The sequence below is a fragment of the Erpetoichthys calabaricus genome, chromosome 10 (assembly GCF_900747795.2).
Source record: "Erpetoichthys calabaricus chromosome 10, fErpCal1.3, whole genome shotgun sequence".
Lineage (NCBI taxonomy): Eukaryota > Metazoa > Chordata > Cladistia > Polypteriformes > Polypteridae > Erpetoichthys > Erpetoichthys calabaricus.
Window position 1 is genome coordinate 126,383,479 of NC_041403.2, and position 17,726 is coordinate 126,401,204.

Sequence of the window (17,726 nt, forward strand, 5' to 3'; positions counted from 1 at the left end):
GACATCTGTTATGTCTTATCCAATGCTGGAAATGGCAAGAACAAAAAAAAAACTGACCAGAAAATTAAGATACAAAATGTTTCCAAAGAAAGAGCTCAGGCATTTCCCAGGAGGTCAAAAAAGTGCCATCGCAAAATTCACTGCAATATCCAATATCTTTGGATTAACAGAAAGTCTGTGACACTGACCTTTAAACTGTTGCTGTGATGACATCACACATTTTGACTTCTGGTTGTCACACAATAGTTACTTTGGTTTGTTGCTAACAAAAAAACACCTCTGGAACACAAAATGGTAATGCTCGCTATACTGAAAATGATGGTTGTTGTAATTAATGCAGTTTATCTATGTTTTTTGAATTATTTATTGTTGTTTTAACTTTGTAGATTCTGCTTTGAAGATGTTTAAATTGATTTTCAAAAATTTCGTTGTTTTAAGTGATGTGATAGGAGCCATCATGTGACCGCAATTGTCGCAGGACATGATGTTATAAGTATGGTTACAGTCCCATCAAGCTTCATTCCTCAGTTGGATAAAATTCTTTAAAACAATTCTAGTGATCGTTAGTTCTCATACAAGAAGACACTAGTGTCAGTTTCCATTTTGGTTTTGGAACTTCTTTCTGTCTTTGTTGTTTGGTGTACCTGATTATTTCAGCACTGACCCAGTTGCTCTCTTAAGCTCACATAATCTTATTACAATGGGGTGTGAATTATAAAAATACAATGTTAAAAAATAATGACACTTCTAAATGAATACATATTCTCAAAATAAATACAAATTAAAAAAACAAAACATAAATCACTACAATTATGACCGTTTTGCTTTAGTATTTTTGGCTTGCACTAGTTTTGTGCTTTGACTCTGATAATTGGATTGCTTTGCTTCCATTGGCTTTCTGAAGTCTGCCTGTGCCTTGACAATTACACTGGCAACATCTTTTTGTGTTGTCATTTCCCTTGTGCTCTTCATCCCGCTGAACAGCTTTACCTGGCAGGCATTCACAACGGACACTGCTGTCTCCTAAGATGTACATTACACCAAGATCATGCTGGGCAGACATCTGTGGCTTCTGTTGTGTTTTATTTTAATTGCGTTCTTTTCCTGTCTTAGTTTTTTTAGTAAAATTGTATTTGAGATAAATTATATGTGTTCAATATTTAAACAGAATTATTATACTAATTAAAAATTTTGTGTTTAGTTGTGCAGTGTTCTGTATTCATCCTTTTTTAGCCTTTTGGCATGCAGTTTGTGCCTTTATTGGTACTGAAGTTGGCAAACCAAGGTTTTAGATCTTTTAGACTTGTTCAGAGATGTCAAAGAGTCATTGTTGTTTCCTTTTAAACATGGTACTACCTAATTAAATAATTAAATGTACTATATTTAAAGTAATTATTGAGCCGAAGATTTTCAAGACATTTGTTTATCCTTTTGCCTTCCATCAATTTGATACCACTTTGAACTTCTTCACCAATTTGTTATAAACAACTAGATGATGCTCAAAGTGTCTGAAAGAATTTTCATAAAATATCAGTGGAGCTGTACTTTTCAGATGTGTAATATTTCATGTAATATTTCATGGTGGGCATGACAATATTTGTCAGTGCGTGACACTGGCATCATGAGAACAGTCATTTTCATCAGCTTTTATGACTCTAATACAGGTTACCATATAAGTCTCATTCTCATGTTCATATGTTTTTCAAATTAGAAATAAATGAAATAAATAAGTGAAATAAATTCAGGAAATATAAGGGTTCATTGTCATTCATTTACTAAGATTCTCTTTATCTATTATAAACCTTTGTATAATAATATTCAAAATGAACCAGAGGAGAAAACGCAGGAGTATGAGGGTATATATAAAAAGCTTTATCAATAGATAGATAGTAAGAACAGACAAAAAAGGCACTGTAAAATAGAGAGATCATATATTTGATAGAAAGAATAATATATAACAATATTGAATCTGTGACTGTATGAACCAATATGAAATGTACTATACAACAGATAGACAGATAGATAAACACTATTATACACAATAACATTTTTTACTTTAGCAAAAAGGAATGTGTGTTACAAAAATAGAATGAGAGACATACTGCACAGAAAGGTTATGATTTTCCTTATCCCTACATTTATATGCATACACTACATTTCAGTACTGTATAGCTCACCTCCAAGTTACTGATGACTGGGATTGGAGTCACTAAACTCTGGACACATGACAGGCTTTCACTGAAGGTGTATTCCACTGTCTCAGTGCCAATGATTGTCCAACAGGAGCCATCATTAAGAAGTTCTCTGCTGGGGTCCTTCTGACAAAGAGATGCCTGCAAAATTTAAGTCTTTGGTCACATTTCTATAACATATTCTATTTCTCAGAAGTGTTGCCCAGTCAGATATCCAAATCATCACTATTTCCAGAAAGCAAAAATCAGGGTAACTGGCATAGAACTATTTCATAACTAATTCATTCTTTCTTCTTTTATTCTAATGTCTAATGTGAAGTTATTGGTTTAATTTAGATATGTTAAACTTGTCTTGTTTGAATGTGAGGATTTTGACAGTGGCATTGATTTATCTTTTGCCCATACTCAGTTGCAATAGGGCTTCCAAAGAGCTTAAATTCCTCAAAGCTTGAAAACCTCTCTAGGCTGTTTTGTGTTGTTCTTAATATTTTATCATTAACACAGTGTAATTCATGAGCACTTATGGGACACATTCAGGGTTCCAATAAGGTAAACAGTACTGCTTCTTACCAAGAGGGAGCGCAATTGCTAATGACTTCTTCCCTTTTCCACTGCAGTTCTGATGAGTGCTCAGAAGGACTGTGACTGAGATCAATTCCCTCTCTTCTCCTGAAGTCCCACCTCTTCTGCGAGCTACACTTTATAAACCGACCAACCATCAGAGAAGGTTGTTCATTCTTGGACCAAAGACAAGGCTCCTATTTTGTGCACTACACAAGCTTGATATTGTGTGCCAAGCAGCTGAGGCAGATCAGTCCCTTGATTATTGATTTCACTAGTAACTTTTTGCTTTTCTGTCAGTTAAAAGGGGTTTCATGAGTTACCCCAAATATTTTTTTTTGTTTCATTTGTGTTATGACAGTTTATTAACATACAGAGGGCAGATAGGTCCCTAACCAAAGCTCTCTCTTAAAAATGGACAGAGTTATAGGCAAATTTTATTTGTGAAAAAACATGTACAATTTTAAGAAAATTTTCTTATAATACACTCAGTCAAAGTTTTATTTTTCTGGACAGCTGTTTAAAAAATAGCCCAAGTGGGCATAAAACCAATTCAAACCAGTAACAATGGCCTTTACTACACAATTCACAGAACTGGATAAAACAGAAAGAATGGGCCTTACTTTTTACCTTACTATACAATATCTCCTCTCATGGAGAACCTTGAAATCAAAGGCAAGCAAGGGATCCACTAGCAATAAATGACACAGAGAGTTACAAATAGTGTAGGTTAGGAGATGCTGGTCATCTGTGCAAGAGAGCATCATGGATAAAGCATATTTTATGCAGAGGCTTATTCTTGATTTGTTACTAAAAAATTAACAACTTTAAGTTAATAGTTAATTGGTTAATTGGTTAATTGGTTACATGACTCAACAAAGATTATTGCTTGGTGGTTTTAGGGTTAAAAGTACTTTATCATGCTGATTTCAGAAACATATTCAGAATTTCTCTACAATCCATAGTTTTTGAATTATGTCTTTTTTAGTCTGTATATTTAATATATAAACACATATTAAAGTGTAGGGTTTTTTTTAAGTTAAATCCAGGATTAAAATATTTTTAATGCTGTTTGTGAACATTTTATAACTTTCAAGAACAGCATGAAATTATTCTCTTGTGCCACAGTTTGCAGACTGTAACCAGTTTGAACATTTTGAGACAAAAAACTGATCCCTGTCTGATGCACAGATCTATGCCAGTTAGTGATCAGATGTCAAAGTGTAAACACTTATGTAATGTATTTTTGTTTCTCACATGTGCTGTTCTTTGGTTTAGCATATCTTTATAGTAGTTTTTAAACAGCTAGCAGCACAATGCCTAGAAACCGTTTGAATAATCCTAGCTCTTTGTGCTACATTTATGGTGAGTCAATATTTATAATTCATAAACATGGTTTCCCTCTGCTCCAATGCCTCCATCACAGGCTACGTTAGTAATAGAGACGAGTTGGAGTACAGGATGCTTGTAGGGGAATTTGTCTTGTGTTGCAGGGAGAATGATTTTTAGCACGACGAGAGAAGTCTCAAAATCAAATGGAATGTTCAAGCAAATTATAGAAAAAAACCTGATCTAAATCTGTTAAATAGTTCTCTCATTAGCTAGCTAAGTGGAGGTAAGATACACGCCCCGAGGCTGGTGCGTGAGTGAGGAGGTCCCCACCCGCCTCCCCTCAGCCCGCAGCCACTGTCTCAGATTAGTGGGAATATATCATTCCTCCAAGCAAATTATGATACATAGCGCAATGAGAGGAGTTGCAAAATCAACCAGAATGTTGAAGCAAATTATAGAAAAAAACCTGATCAAAATCCTTTAAGTAGTTCTCTCGTGAAAAGTAGACAGACATACAGACAGACAGACAGACAGGCGTTGGATTTTATATACAGGATGAGTCAAAATTATGTTAACATTTGAATGGCGGAAACAATTTATTCACAAAACATACTTCATATGTTCAAGATGATTTGCAGGAATATCTCAACCTGTTTGCCATCATGTTCAACACATGTACCATATGTGGCACATAAATTGTCCACAAAAATGTATATGAGCATATACATAGCAGTACCATTAGTGTTAACATAATTTTGACTCACCCTGTATATAGAGATGTAAATATATGTTTATTGTAAAGTTTAATCATGTGTCACGTAAAATCCATGTCTGACAAGAAAAGCCTGCTCAAACATTGAACTCAGTAAGAAACATATTAAGACACACCTATAGTTAGGTCCATAAATATTTGGACAGAGACTACTTTTTTCTAATTTTGGTTCTGTACATTACCACAATGAATTTTAAATGAAACAACTTTCAGCTTTAATTCAGTGGGGTGAACAAAACGATTGCATAAAAATGTGAGGCAACTAAAGCATTTTTTTAACACAATCCCTTCATTTCAGAGGCTCAAAAGTTATTGGACAATTGACTCAAAGGCTATTTCATGGGCAGATGTGGGCAAGTCCGTCATTATGTCATTATCCATTAAGCAGATAAAAGGCCTGGAGTTGATTTGAGGTTTGGTGCTTACATGTGGAAGATTTTGCTGTGAACAGACAACATGCGGTCAAAGGAGCTCTCCATGCCAGTGAAAGAAGCCATCCTTAAGCTGCGAAAATAGAAAAAACCCATCTGAGAAATTTCTACAATATTACAAGTGGCAAAATCTACAGTTTGGTACATCCTGAGAAAGAAAGCAAGCACTGGTGAACTCAACAACACAAAAAGAAATGGACGTCCACGGAAGACAACAGTGGTGAATGAGCGCAGAATCATTTCCATGGTGAAGAGAAACCCCTTCACAACAGCCAACCAAGTGAACACCATTCTCCAGGGGGTAGGCATATCGATATCCAAGTCTACCATAAAGAGAAGAATGCATGAAAGTAAATACAGAGGGTGCACTGCAAGGTGCAAGCCACTCATAAGCCTCAAGAATAGAAAGGCTAGATTGGACTTTGCTAAAGAACATCTAAAAAAGCCAGCACAGTTCTGGAAAAACATTCTTTGGACAGATGAAACCAAGATCAACCTCTGCCAGAATGATGGCAAGAAAAAAGTATGGAGAAGGCGTGGAACAGCTCATTATCCAAAGCATACCACTTCATCTGTAAAACACGGTGGAGGCAGTGTGATGGCTTGGGCATGCATGGCTGCCAGTGGCACTGGGACACTAGTGTTTATTGATGATGTGACACAGGACAGAAGCAGCCGAATTAATTCTGAGGTGTTCAGGGACATACTGTCTGGTCAAATCCAGCTAAATGCAGTCAAGTTGATTGGGTGGCGTTTCATGATATAGATGGACAATGACCCAAAACGTTCAGCCAAAGCAACCCAGGAGTTTATTAAAGCAAAGAAGTGGAAAATTCTTGAATGGCCAAGTCAGTCACCTGATCTTAACCCAATTGAGCATGCATTTCACTTGTTGAAGACTAAACTTCAGACAGAAAGGCCCACAAACAAACAGCAACCGAAAACCGCTGCAGTAAAGGCCTGGCAGAGCATTAAAAAGGAGGAAACCCAGCATCTGGTGATGTCCATGAGTTCAAGACTTCAGACTGTCATTGCCAGCAAAGGACTTTCAACCAAGTATTAGAAATGAACATTTTATTTCCAGTTACTTAATTTGTCCAATTACTTTTGAGCCCCTGAAATGAAGGGATTGTGTTAAAAAAATGCTTTAGTTGCCTCACATTTTTATGCAATCGTTTTGTTCACCCCACTGAATTAAAGCTGAAAGTCTGCACTTCAACTGCATCTGAGTTTTTTCATTTAAAATTCATTGTAGTAATGTACAGAACCAAAATTAGAAAAAAGTTGTCTCTGTCCAAATATTTATGGACCTAACTGTATATTAATTCATGTGAGAAAAAAGAAGTCAAACTTTTGTTACCCAGTGTTGTTCCATTTTTTTCCGTTACTAATGTGAATGCCCCCAAAGTGCACTATTGGATAACTTGCAGTAATATTTTGTATTAACTAAATCCTGTTTGACACTCTCCCTATAAACGGAAAAAAAAAAATTGAGTACAGGGTTCCTTCAGGAAATGTTTTACTAACACTCATCTAAAGAAATACTCAGTCAACAAAAGAGAAGATACTGAGTAAAAAAGAGTACCAGTTATATATCATATATATCATATATCATATATAAGCAACACCAATGTGTAATGAAAAAGTGTTTACCAAGTCAATATCCCTCTAATTCTTCCATCCATCCATCCATTATCCAACCCACTATATCCTAACTACAGGGTCATGGGGGTCTGCTGGAGCCAATCCCAGCCAACACAGGGCCCAAGGCAGGAAACAAACCCCGGGCAGGGCGCCAGCCTACCGCAGGGCACACACACACACACACACCAAGCACACACTAGGGATAATTTAGAATCGCCAATGCACCTAACCTGCATGTCTTTGGACTGTGGGAGAAAACTGGAGTACCTGGAGGAAACCCACACAGACACGGTGAGAACATGAATACTCCACGCAGGGAGGACCCAGGAAGCGAACCCAGGTCTCCTAACTGCAAGGCAGCAGCGCTACCTACTGCGCCACCGTGCCGCCCTCTAATTCTTCCATCGGGGTAAATTCACACATACTGTATGTCTAGTTTGTGCTTGTTCACATTTAAGTTTTTTTAATAAATTAAGAACACCCAGTTTGTCCTGCAGATGCTATTCTAATATTATGCTTGAAACATGGCAACAGATTAACATTTCCTAAATACTGCCTATGATTTTGATTCAAGAATTTCAGAGGTCTGAACATTTGTCTTCCAAAAATTATGTTTTATTATTATTATTAACTATTTTCCAACATCCTCTACAGAGTGTCTTCGCAAATAAAATTTCAAAACTGCTTTTCAGTTTTTTTTTTTCCCTCTCCCAGTTCTTGGGATTGGCTCACATGAAAAACTTCAGCTGTTTCTACTCCACAAATGAAAAAAGAAAAAAAAAATTGAAAACCGCTAAGTTCAAAAACCTTTCTTTTCCCAGTAAGATCAAAAAACTTCTAAATTCCACAGCAAGTTCTTGCACCCATTATGTGGGATATCCAGTAAATGCAAGCTCCTATTAATATGGCAAGCAGTTATATTTGTAACATTAGCTGAAGAGACAGCCTTTTACTAGTTTTAAGGGAGTAAATGCATCTGGACAACTCAGACTGAAGCCTTAGTTTAAAGAAGATAGGATGCAGTTTCTTGCCCTTCATTTCTAAAAAGTGTTGTTGTCCTTGTGAAGTAGTCATACCATAACCCTTTGCCTATACAAACACTCTCTGTCATGGTCCAAAGCAGTCCTTCTCATACAATCAGTCTTTCTGTAACTCTCTTTGAGAAGCTGGCTCATTGTTTTATTTTTTAGACTGATTGCATGGATCTATCATTTTCTTACAACACACTGATAAAATAGTGACGATAAAGACAATATTTCTGTGAAAATGCCAACTAGCAAGCGTTCATTTCCAAACACAAGTTGTTTTGCTCAAATATAGTTTATATATATTTTTTGTTATATTTTATTTCATGTCATTTTCTAATCTGCTCAATCCAGCAAGGGTTGTTGGCACGGACATGAGACTATCCCAGCAAGCACAGAGCATAAAATAGGAACAAACCCTGGATAGAGTATCAGTCTATTGCAGGGTGAACATTTACACACACACACACACACACACACACACCCACACACCAAACAATCACTAGGGACAACTTAGCATCAGCAAGTCACATAATTTGCATGTCTCTGGACTGAGGGTGGAAAACAAAGCACCCAGAGGAAATTCACACAAACAGGGGGAAAACATGAAAACTTCACAATGGGAAGACCCAGAATGCAAACCCTAGTCTCCTTTGTGTGAGGATGTGATACCAGTTGATTTATTGTTTTGGTCATTATTGAATTATTTTTCATGTGTTTATGTGATTTCTGTTATGGCTGTTTATTTTTTCATATTAATGTATACTGTCTTTAAATGTTCTATGTTTCTTGTGTTTTGTGAGTGGAACCCCCAGGAGGTGGGACCACACTGACATCAAAGCTGCTGGGCCCTCCTTTTGCCTGTATATTGAGGTGGGAGAGGAGGTCATGGCAGTGATTCATTGATTGTTGTTGGAGCCTCATAAGTATAGCTTTTCTTTTATATTTCAGGTTCTAGATTCTTCTCTTCCGTTTTGGGATACTGTTTAATTTATTTTGTATTGGGACCTGTTAGCTTTGATTTATACCTTTTTAAAACTAACCCCCTTTTCCTTATTTTTGCCCTTTTTCTTATTTGCCTGTGCTTTTTTAATAAATCTTTTATTAATAAAAAGACTTTGTTTATTGTCTTACCTAGGCACAGCTCCTCTCCCCAGTGTTGTGTAATTGAGTCACAAACATGGTGAAAGTGTGTGTGAGGCCTCCAAAAGACCCATGAAACTGAACTTAGTCATGTCCCAAACAAAACCAGCTGGCTTGAGCTGAAGCAGGCCCCAAAATAGGGAGCTGGCTTATAAAGTTCAAAATACAAGGAAAGACCCACACTACTGTATATAAAAATGTCTCACAAGGGAGATAAAAGACTGTCAAACTCTGGCTTGTACAGAGATAACTTTCACCAGAATTTTTATAAATAAAGGTTTATTAACAAAAGCAAAGAATAAGGCAAAAATGCTCAACAGAACAAAGAAAGCAAAAGAATTTGCCTAAAAAGGTAATCCACAGCAAACAAGCCCTAATACATGATTCAGTGACAGTAAATCACAAAACATGCAAAAATCCAGAAAACAGAATAAAAATAACAAAAAATGCAATATTCACAAAACACTCCAAATACAAACTCAGTGTTCCACTTCTGAGTCGCTCTTTCCTGGCTGAATATATAGCTAGAAGGTGGACCCAGTAGCAGTGATATCAGGGTGGGCCTGTCTCCTGGGGCTCCAGCCACAAGTACATAGAACAGCCACACATTTAAAGTTACAGAACACAATTACCAAATAACAGACAAACATAATTGAAATTACAGAAAAATATAATACAAAAACAACAAAAAATAACTACAAGCCCCGGGTTGTAGGATAACTCCTAGCAAGGATTTTTTGTATGTTAAACATTTTAAAGTATATTTGGAACTTTTAAAGCCAGGCCCCTATTTTGAGCTTGTGAAGGTCAGAGCCTGCCTGTTGTGTTTGGGGGCTGTCTGTCTGAGGTGAGTCCATATCTGGGCAGGTTAGGAAAGGTTATGGCCTGCTTTGGCCTCATATGGACTTTTAATAGGCCTCATATCCTTTTGTCAGGTCTACCCAGTGCCCAAGCAGTCCTTGATATGTTGTTGACCTTAACAAAGACCTCTTTTGTCAAGGAGAGACATACTCATATAACAGTCCCCCGTTAACCTAATAATCTTATTAGCATGTGAGGCAGTCTTTTTATAAGCCCATTGTACACACATAATTTTATCTTTTCTATGTGCTGGAACATTTTGTTCACCTTCCAAATTTATATGACAATCATAATGTTGATGCCACCATGGTGAATGTTATGCTTATGTGCAGCCAGAAAGCCAGCACAGGTCCTACTATAGAATGCCCAGGAGGCGGTGGACAGCAGTTGGATGAGGTCTCCAGGAATCTGATTATGTTTGATTGTGCCTGTTATAAGTGACTGTGGACACCCAGATAATTATTTTCTTCAGAGATGTTGCTAATTGGAGTTTTTGTTTTCCTCTTCTCCATTGTTAATTGGCCATAGTTCAACAATTAATTAATGAACAGATATTGTAAGTTTCCGTGTATATTAATCAGTTTCTACTTTGTTTTTTGTGTGTTTTAACAAATTTATGTCTTTAAGTGTACTAATTCAGAATGTAGTAATTTGCAAAATTTTACTAGACAACTTGGTATAGCGTTCTGTTTTTGCACTCCATGAAAAGCACTATAAAAAAACTGAAACTGCATTGAACTGTGTGTGCTGCAGGCATTGAATATATGTACACATATGTGCTACCATGTGCTGTAATTATACTCATTTTAGAATAAGAAAGACATGGAAGTTCTGGTAGGTTGTCTGTAAAATTTAAATATACATCTAACATCATTATGGTTCCTAGCTGGTGATTTCCTGTATATGTTGCTTTTTTCTGTGCAAGTTTTCTTTGTGTGTGTTTTCTATTTGTTTTTCAGAATAGTTGTGTTCTATCTGGGCTCAAATGGAGCAATTCTTGGTTGGAAAGTTTGTGCTCTGTCCCTACAAGAACAGATGATTGAGGAAACACTTGCAATTTCATCTTGAGGCTGTTGTTGAATTTATTTCCTTTTTCTTTAGGCTAACACCAAAGTATTGTATGCATTCTAGTCCACATGCTTTTCTTTGATTTATCCCCTTGTCTCTAATAAAATCTCACATGATCCAGTTTCACAGTTTTGCCTCTGTTTGTTTTGAATTAATGCTTACGGTGATGTGACATTTGTCTTTTCATGAACTACATTCCAAGCGTGGCAGTACAGTTCCTTTGTATTTGTTAACCATAGAAATGGTATGAGAAGGAAAGATGTTTTGTTTATTTTCTCACCTGGAACTGTATTATTTTTTCATTGGACAAACAAAGGTACATCCTTGTGCTGTCTTTGAAATGGAAAGCACACTTGTGAAGCTGTGACACTGGCTCATCAACATTTAGGACAGCATGCTGCTTATTCACCTTACGAATGATCTGCAGAAAGACCAAAGACATTGTTTCAGCCTGAAATTGAAAGTAAATCATACAGTTCTCTGAATATTGGACAGTGACAATGTACGTATATACATATGGCGGACTGGTCTTCCCTTCTGATTTTCACAAATCTCAGGATCTTTCATAATCTCTCATTATGGATTCTACTGAGCGTTGGTTGTGGCCTTGTGGTGGGACTCATCTGAGAGTATCAACTCTGCTGTTGATCTAAGTCAATGTGGAAAATGGCAATTCCAGAGAACTAATTAAATAACATAAGAAATAGAATTCATTTTCAAACAATAAGCCAGAAGGAAAGCAAGAATACAAATGAAAATAAATAACTGCATTTTCCTTTTCTCAAGTTTAAAAATCAGGATATATTCTGCTTTTTGTTCAATTAAAAATCATTCTGGGGTATACTAGTTTGTAATCTTATTGCATTAATAATAACACAAAACATGACTGGCCCTTTGCTTCTGCCTGCCTGAGGTAACAGCCTTATGAGAGCTTCATTCCTGATCTCAGTTTCTTTAATTTTAGTTTTGTTTATTTTATTTTTGGTTGTTTATTTTGTAATGCTTGTCTATATAAATGATTTTTCTATTTGCCAATTTCTTTCATTTAATATTTTGTTTTGCATTTAGTATTTTTGTGCTTTCATTTTATAATTACAGGAGCAAGAACACACCCCTGACGAACCCCAGAATCAACTGGGATTCTTGCTCCTACACTGTTCAATGCTTGTATGGACTGGGTGTTGGGCAAGGTCGTGCGGTCCAGCGGCTGTGGGGCATCTGTTGGTGAAGAAAGATTCACAGATCTTGACTTTGCTGACGATGCTGTGATCTTCACTGAGTCAATGGAGGCTCTGATCGGGGTGCCCGAGAGACTGAGCGAGGAGTCTAAGTGTCTGGGCTTGCGAGTGACCTGGATAAAAATCAAGATCCAGGCCTTTAATGACCTCTTGGGTACAGCCCACAAAGAGTGTTGACCTTGTTGAGAGGTTTACTTACCTTGGCAGTGACATTCATGTCTCTGGTGACTCATCCTATGAAGTCAGTAGATGGACTGGGAGAGCATGGGGGGTCATGAGGTCTTGGAAAGGGCTGTGTGGCGCTCCCGATATCTATGCAAAAGGATGAAGGTACAGGTCTTTAGAGTCTTGGTGCTTCCTCTCTTTCTATATGGTTGCGAGACTTGGACGCTATCCAGTGACCTGAGATGAAGACTGGACTCCTTTGGTACTGTGCCTCTCAGGAAAATCCTTGGGTACCACTGGTTTGACTTTGTGTCGAATGAGTGGTTGCTCATGGATCCCCGAATGAGGCACATTACCTGTCATTGAGTCTAGTGATGGCGCTCCCCAGAGGACGACGTTGCGGAGCTCTCCGAGTCAAATTTTTTCTTTTTTTTCTTCTTCTTCTTACTTTTCTGTGCCGAGTTAAAACATACTCTGCAAACGTTTTCTATGATCGGGCGACCTTATTACAAATGAGAGAGCGCAGCCATATCGGACTTTTCGACCCGATCTTGCTGGAATCCCACCCTGAGCTAGCATGCTATGCTGACTCGATGTTGGGTCGACCCCCGGCAGGGACCTCTTCTGAGAACAGGCCGAAGCAGAGGCGCGGCAGACAGGGAGGAACTGACTGAAGGCTCCGGCGCTTGATTAGTAATGAAAGGCTAACCCTCCCTGTCATACTGTTTGCAAACGTTCAGTCTCTGGAAAATAAGATGGACAAGCTCCATGCTCGGATTTCCACGCAGAAGGACCTTCAGGATTGCTCCATGTTGTGTTTCTGTGATACCTGGCTGGGGGAGAGGACACCTGATGAGGCAATAACACCAGATGGCTACACGGTCTTCAGGGAGGACCGAGGTGCTGCAGACAGCGGTAAGTCTCGTGGAGGAGGTACGGCCGTCCTCGTCAAACAATCGTGGTGTACCAACTGTAAGATCATTTCTAAATCCTGTTCTGAAAATGTGGAATATCTGACTTTGAAGTTAAGGCCATTTTATCTGCCCAGAGAACTGCAATGCATCATTGTGAGTGTCGTGTACATCCCCCCCTCCACTAAGGAGGAGGCTGCACTGAAGGAGCTACACAATATGATCAACAAGCATGAAAACACATTTCCAGATGCCACTGTGATCATTTTGGGAGATTTTAACCACTGCAATCTCTGGAAAAAATATGCCTAAAATGCATCAGTTTGTGACCTTCCCCACTAGGGGAAATAAAATACTGGACCACTGCTACAGTAACATCAGAAATGTCTTTTCAGCTGAACCAAAACCTCATTTTGCAAAGTCTGATCACCTGGTGATCCAGCTTAAACCAGTTTATAATAAAAGGCTCAAGACAAAACCAGTCACAACCAGGACCGTCAACATCTGGACTGATGATGCAAAAGCTAGTCTGCAGGGCTGCTTATAGGCCACAGACTGGAGCATTTTTAAAAAGGCCACTAATGATATTCATGAATATACAGAGACTGTGGGTGACTACATTAGCTGGTGCATGTCCATATGCGCCCCTCCCTGGACCGTGCGTATGTTCCCCAACCAAAAACCTTGGTTTAATGGGGATATAAAACAGAAAATCAGGAAGCGGCAGGGGGCCTTCAAGTCAGAAGATCAAGTGGAGTATAAGACAGTCCGATATGAGCTGCAGAAGTCCATCAGAGCAGCAAAAAGGGCTCACTCACAAAAACTTGAAGGCTATTACCTTAACCACAACACGCAAAGCATGTGGCGGGGAATTCAATCTGTCACAAACTACAGGAGAACCACAACAACTATAGATCTCCGAGATGTCACCCTTCCAGACAGCCTAAACACCTTCTATGCCAGGTTCGACAGGCTGAATACAGACACATCCTCAAAGGCCACTTGTGACCCCACAGACACTGTCTTTCAGGTGACACACACACAGGTCCTGAAAGCCCTGAAGAAGGTGAACCCCCACAAGGCGGTGGGACCCGATGGAGTTCTTTCCAGAGTTTTGAGGGACTGTGGAGACCAATTAGCTGGTGTGTATGCTGACATCTTCAACCTGCCATTATCCCAGGCAGTAGTCCCCCGTATTTTTAAATCCTCCACCATTTTACCAGTCCCCAAAAGACCAGACACATCTACTCTAAACGACTTCAGGCCAGTGGCACTCACACCATCACTATGAAATGTCTAGAAAAACTGGTTCTCACGCACATCAACCATATGGTCCCGGACACTGTTGACCCCCTCCAGTTTGCCTACCGCCCCAATCAATCAGTGGATGATACGGTAGCAATAGCCCTACATCACATTCTGCAACACCTGGAAAGTAGCAGAACGTATGCCAGGATGCTTTTCCTGGACTACAGTTCTGCTTTCAATACTATCCGCCTGGGAAAACTGATCAAGAAGCTGACAGACCTCGGCGTCCCAACTCCCACCTGCAACTGGATCCTGGACTTCTTGACAGATAGACCACAGGTGGTGAAAATGGGAGGACGGGTGTCTGCTGAGCTCACAGTTAGCACAGGATCCCCACAGGGCTGTTGCCTTAGCCCCAAACTTTTCTCTCTGTACACTTATGACTGTGTCTCCACCCAGAACAACACCATCGTCATTAAATACGCTGATGATACCACCATCTTGGGGCTCATCAAGGGGGGGACAAGTCAGGGTACAGGACCATGGTAAACAACATTCTTGTCTATGGAGAGGAGAATGACCTCATCCTCAACATAGATAAGACTAAAGAAATAATATTGGACTTCAGGAAGAATCCTTCCCCTCTACAGCCTCTTATCATCAAAGGGACTGAGGTGGAGAGGATTGACAGCCACAAATTCCTGGGATTGAAGGTTACATCAGACCTGAGCTGGACTCTTAACACCATAGCCACAGTGAAAAAAGCCCAGCAAAGGCCTGAACCATCGCCCTCTCACCCAGGCTTACAGAGGACTGATAGAGAGCATTCTCACCACAGGCATCACTGTCTGGTATGGGAATACCACACAGGCAGAGAGGAATGCTTTACAAAGAGTCATAAAAACTGCGGAGCGGATCATAGGGACAAAACTTTCTTCCATGGACTTTATGTACACACATCGTTGTCGGAAAAGAGCAGAGGGAATTATCAGAGACTCACTCCATCCAGCTCACTCTCTGCTCAGACACAAAAACTGTACGTACAATCTGAGACACAGCAGAGCGGACAGCATCATCACTCACAGAACAAGGTTTTTCAATAGCTTTTTCCCCACTACAGTCAGACTGATGGCAAAACAAAATTATTGAATATGTGTAATAACCTCACGCTACCTCACTTCACTTATCATGTAAATAACGAGTGAAAAATGTGCAATATTTTAACTGGGCAATACCTACAATATATTGTACTTTTTTTTGTGTGTAGATATTACCACCTTTCTATATAGTGCTGGTATAATCTACATTATTTATTATTTTGCTTTACTGTTTTTTAATCTTTTTTTAAATGTTTTACTATGACTTGGACAAAGCTCTTCACAAGAATTCCAATGTGCTTTAACTGTTGGTTTTATGCTCAAATGGCAAATAAAAGAACCTTGAACCTTGTGAGGGTGCGTCAGTTACGGCACTATGGCCATGTGGTGTGTTTCCCCGAGGGTGATCCAGCTCATAAGATTCTCATTGTTGGGAACCCGAGTGGCTAGACCAGGCCAAGGGGTCGCCCACGTAACACCTGGCTGCAGCAGGTAGAGGGTCATTTCCTGAGGGTGGGACTGGACCGTGTGTCAGGCCTGGGGGTTGCAAACTGGGATCCCAAGTTGTTTCGTTGTGTAGTGGGTGCGGCAACACACTGTACCAGTGCATGCTCCCCAACGTGACTTGATTTTTTAATTGTTATTCATTGTTTATGCGGAGTCAAGCGGGTCAATTATGGCTTATGTAAGGACCTAGGATGCCTCAGGAAATTTTATTTTTTTTTGCTTTTGATAATGGGTTCTCTTCTTAGTCAGGTTTGGGTTATTTTGCTTATTTTCAGGTTTCCCAGTTTTAAGATTTTTTTACATTCTAAGCATTATGTATTGTGAATTTCAGAGTGTGATCTTTTGCTTTTTTTCGGGATAAAATTTTTATTGATATAATGAAAAAGCAAGTACGGTAAAAGGAACAAAAACAAAAACAACCCCCACCACTACCACCAGCACTCCACCTGTAATGGCTACCTAAACATAAACCCAACAAGAAAAGTTGACAGGTAAACTGGTGCATATACAAATCAGATGCAGGAGCATGTGGCGAAGCAAAAAAAAAAAAAAGAACAAAGAAAGGAGGACAAGAGAAACTGCCTCATGGAGCAACTCCCCAGCCAGCTCTTTACTAACTGAACAGGATAAAGCCAATTATGGACAGTTGAGCTGGAAGAGTTGTTGATCTGTGATGCAGAAAGTTCAAAAAAGGGTGAAACTGTAAAATGGAGACTTCCAGATTACAGGACAGACAAAGGCAGGAGATTTCCTGTGAGAGGCTAAAAGCAACTTAGCTGCAATGGTTGCTGTCATTAAAAGAGATGAAGGTAAAGTGAGGAAAGGTCTAGGAGGGGAAGAACTTGAGGGGACGAAGGAATAGGGAGAGAAAGGATCACCAGACAGAAGGACATTCCCAGAACATGTCGAGGAAGGTACCAGAGACCTTAAGTAGGCAAAAAGGACATAGGGGATCTAATTCTAGTTTCAGTTTTGTGATCTTTTGATATTTATTTCTGAACATCTGTGAGTTTTGAATACTTTTGAATTGTGGACCCTGTTAGAATTTATTTAAAATTTTAAAATTAAAAAATATAATTGAAGGCTTTTTTATTTTAAGCCATGGCTTTTATGATTCCCCTCTCCCTTTTGTTTTCAGTACTCAAGTCTTTTTGGAAGTGTGTAAGCCTCAGGCCTTTTTGGAAGTATTCATTTTTTTCAGCTTTGATTACTCCAATCAAAACTGGAAAGGCCTTATTCATTGTCTCCTTCACTAACATCCTAAAAGCTCATTTTAAAAGAATTACTTCAAACTTTGAAGCTCAGTTTCTCTACTGTGAAGACTCATTACACATAATCACATAAAGCTTATGGTAACTTTGATGAAAGTGTACATAATAATGAATACTAAAAACAGAAAAGTTCTGTTAAACACTTATATCTTATATCTATTTCTAAACAGTCAGAAAACTGTATGCTTATCCCATTTTCATGCTGTAAATGGGTCTTAAAGTCTCTGGTACTGGGACCTATTCTAAACAACAACTGACTC

At 38.8% G+C, this 17,726-nt stretch overlaps 1 protein-coding gene across 1 annotated transcript in view; it reads right to left on the reverse strand.

Annotated features, from left to right (window-relative positions):
- The window catches only part of rbpjl (recombination signal binding protein for immunoglobulin kappa J region-like), a 50,142-nt gene that overhangs the window by 9,602 nt on the left and 22,814 nt on the right, over window positions 1-17,726 (reverse strand). Inside the window, exons 8-9 of the mRNA XM_051932461.1 lie at window positions 11,310-11,450; window positions 2,178-2,333 (exon numbers count right to left, since the gene is read on the reverse strand). Coding sequence (XP_051788421.1) covers window positions 2,178-2,333; window positions 11,310-11,450 — 297 coding nt within the window. The remainder of the gene's footprint in view (window positions 1-2,177; window positions 2,334-11,309; window positions 11,451-17,726) is intronic.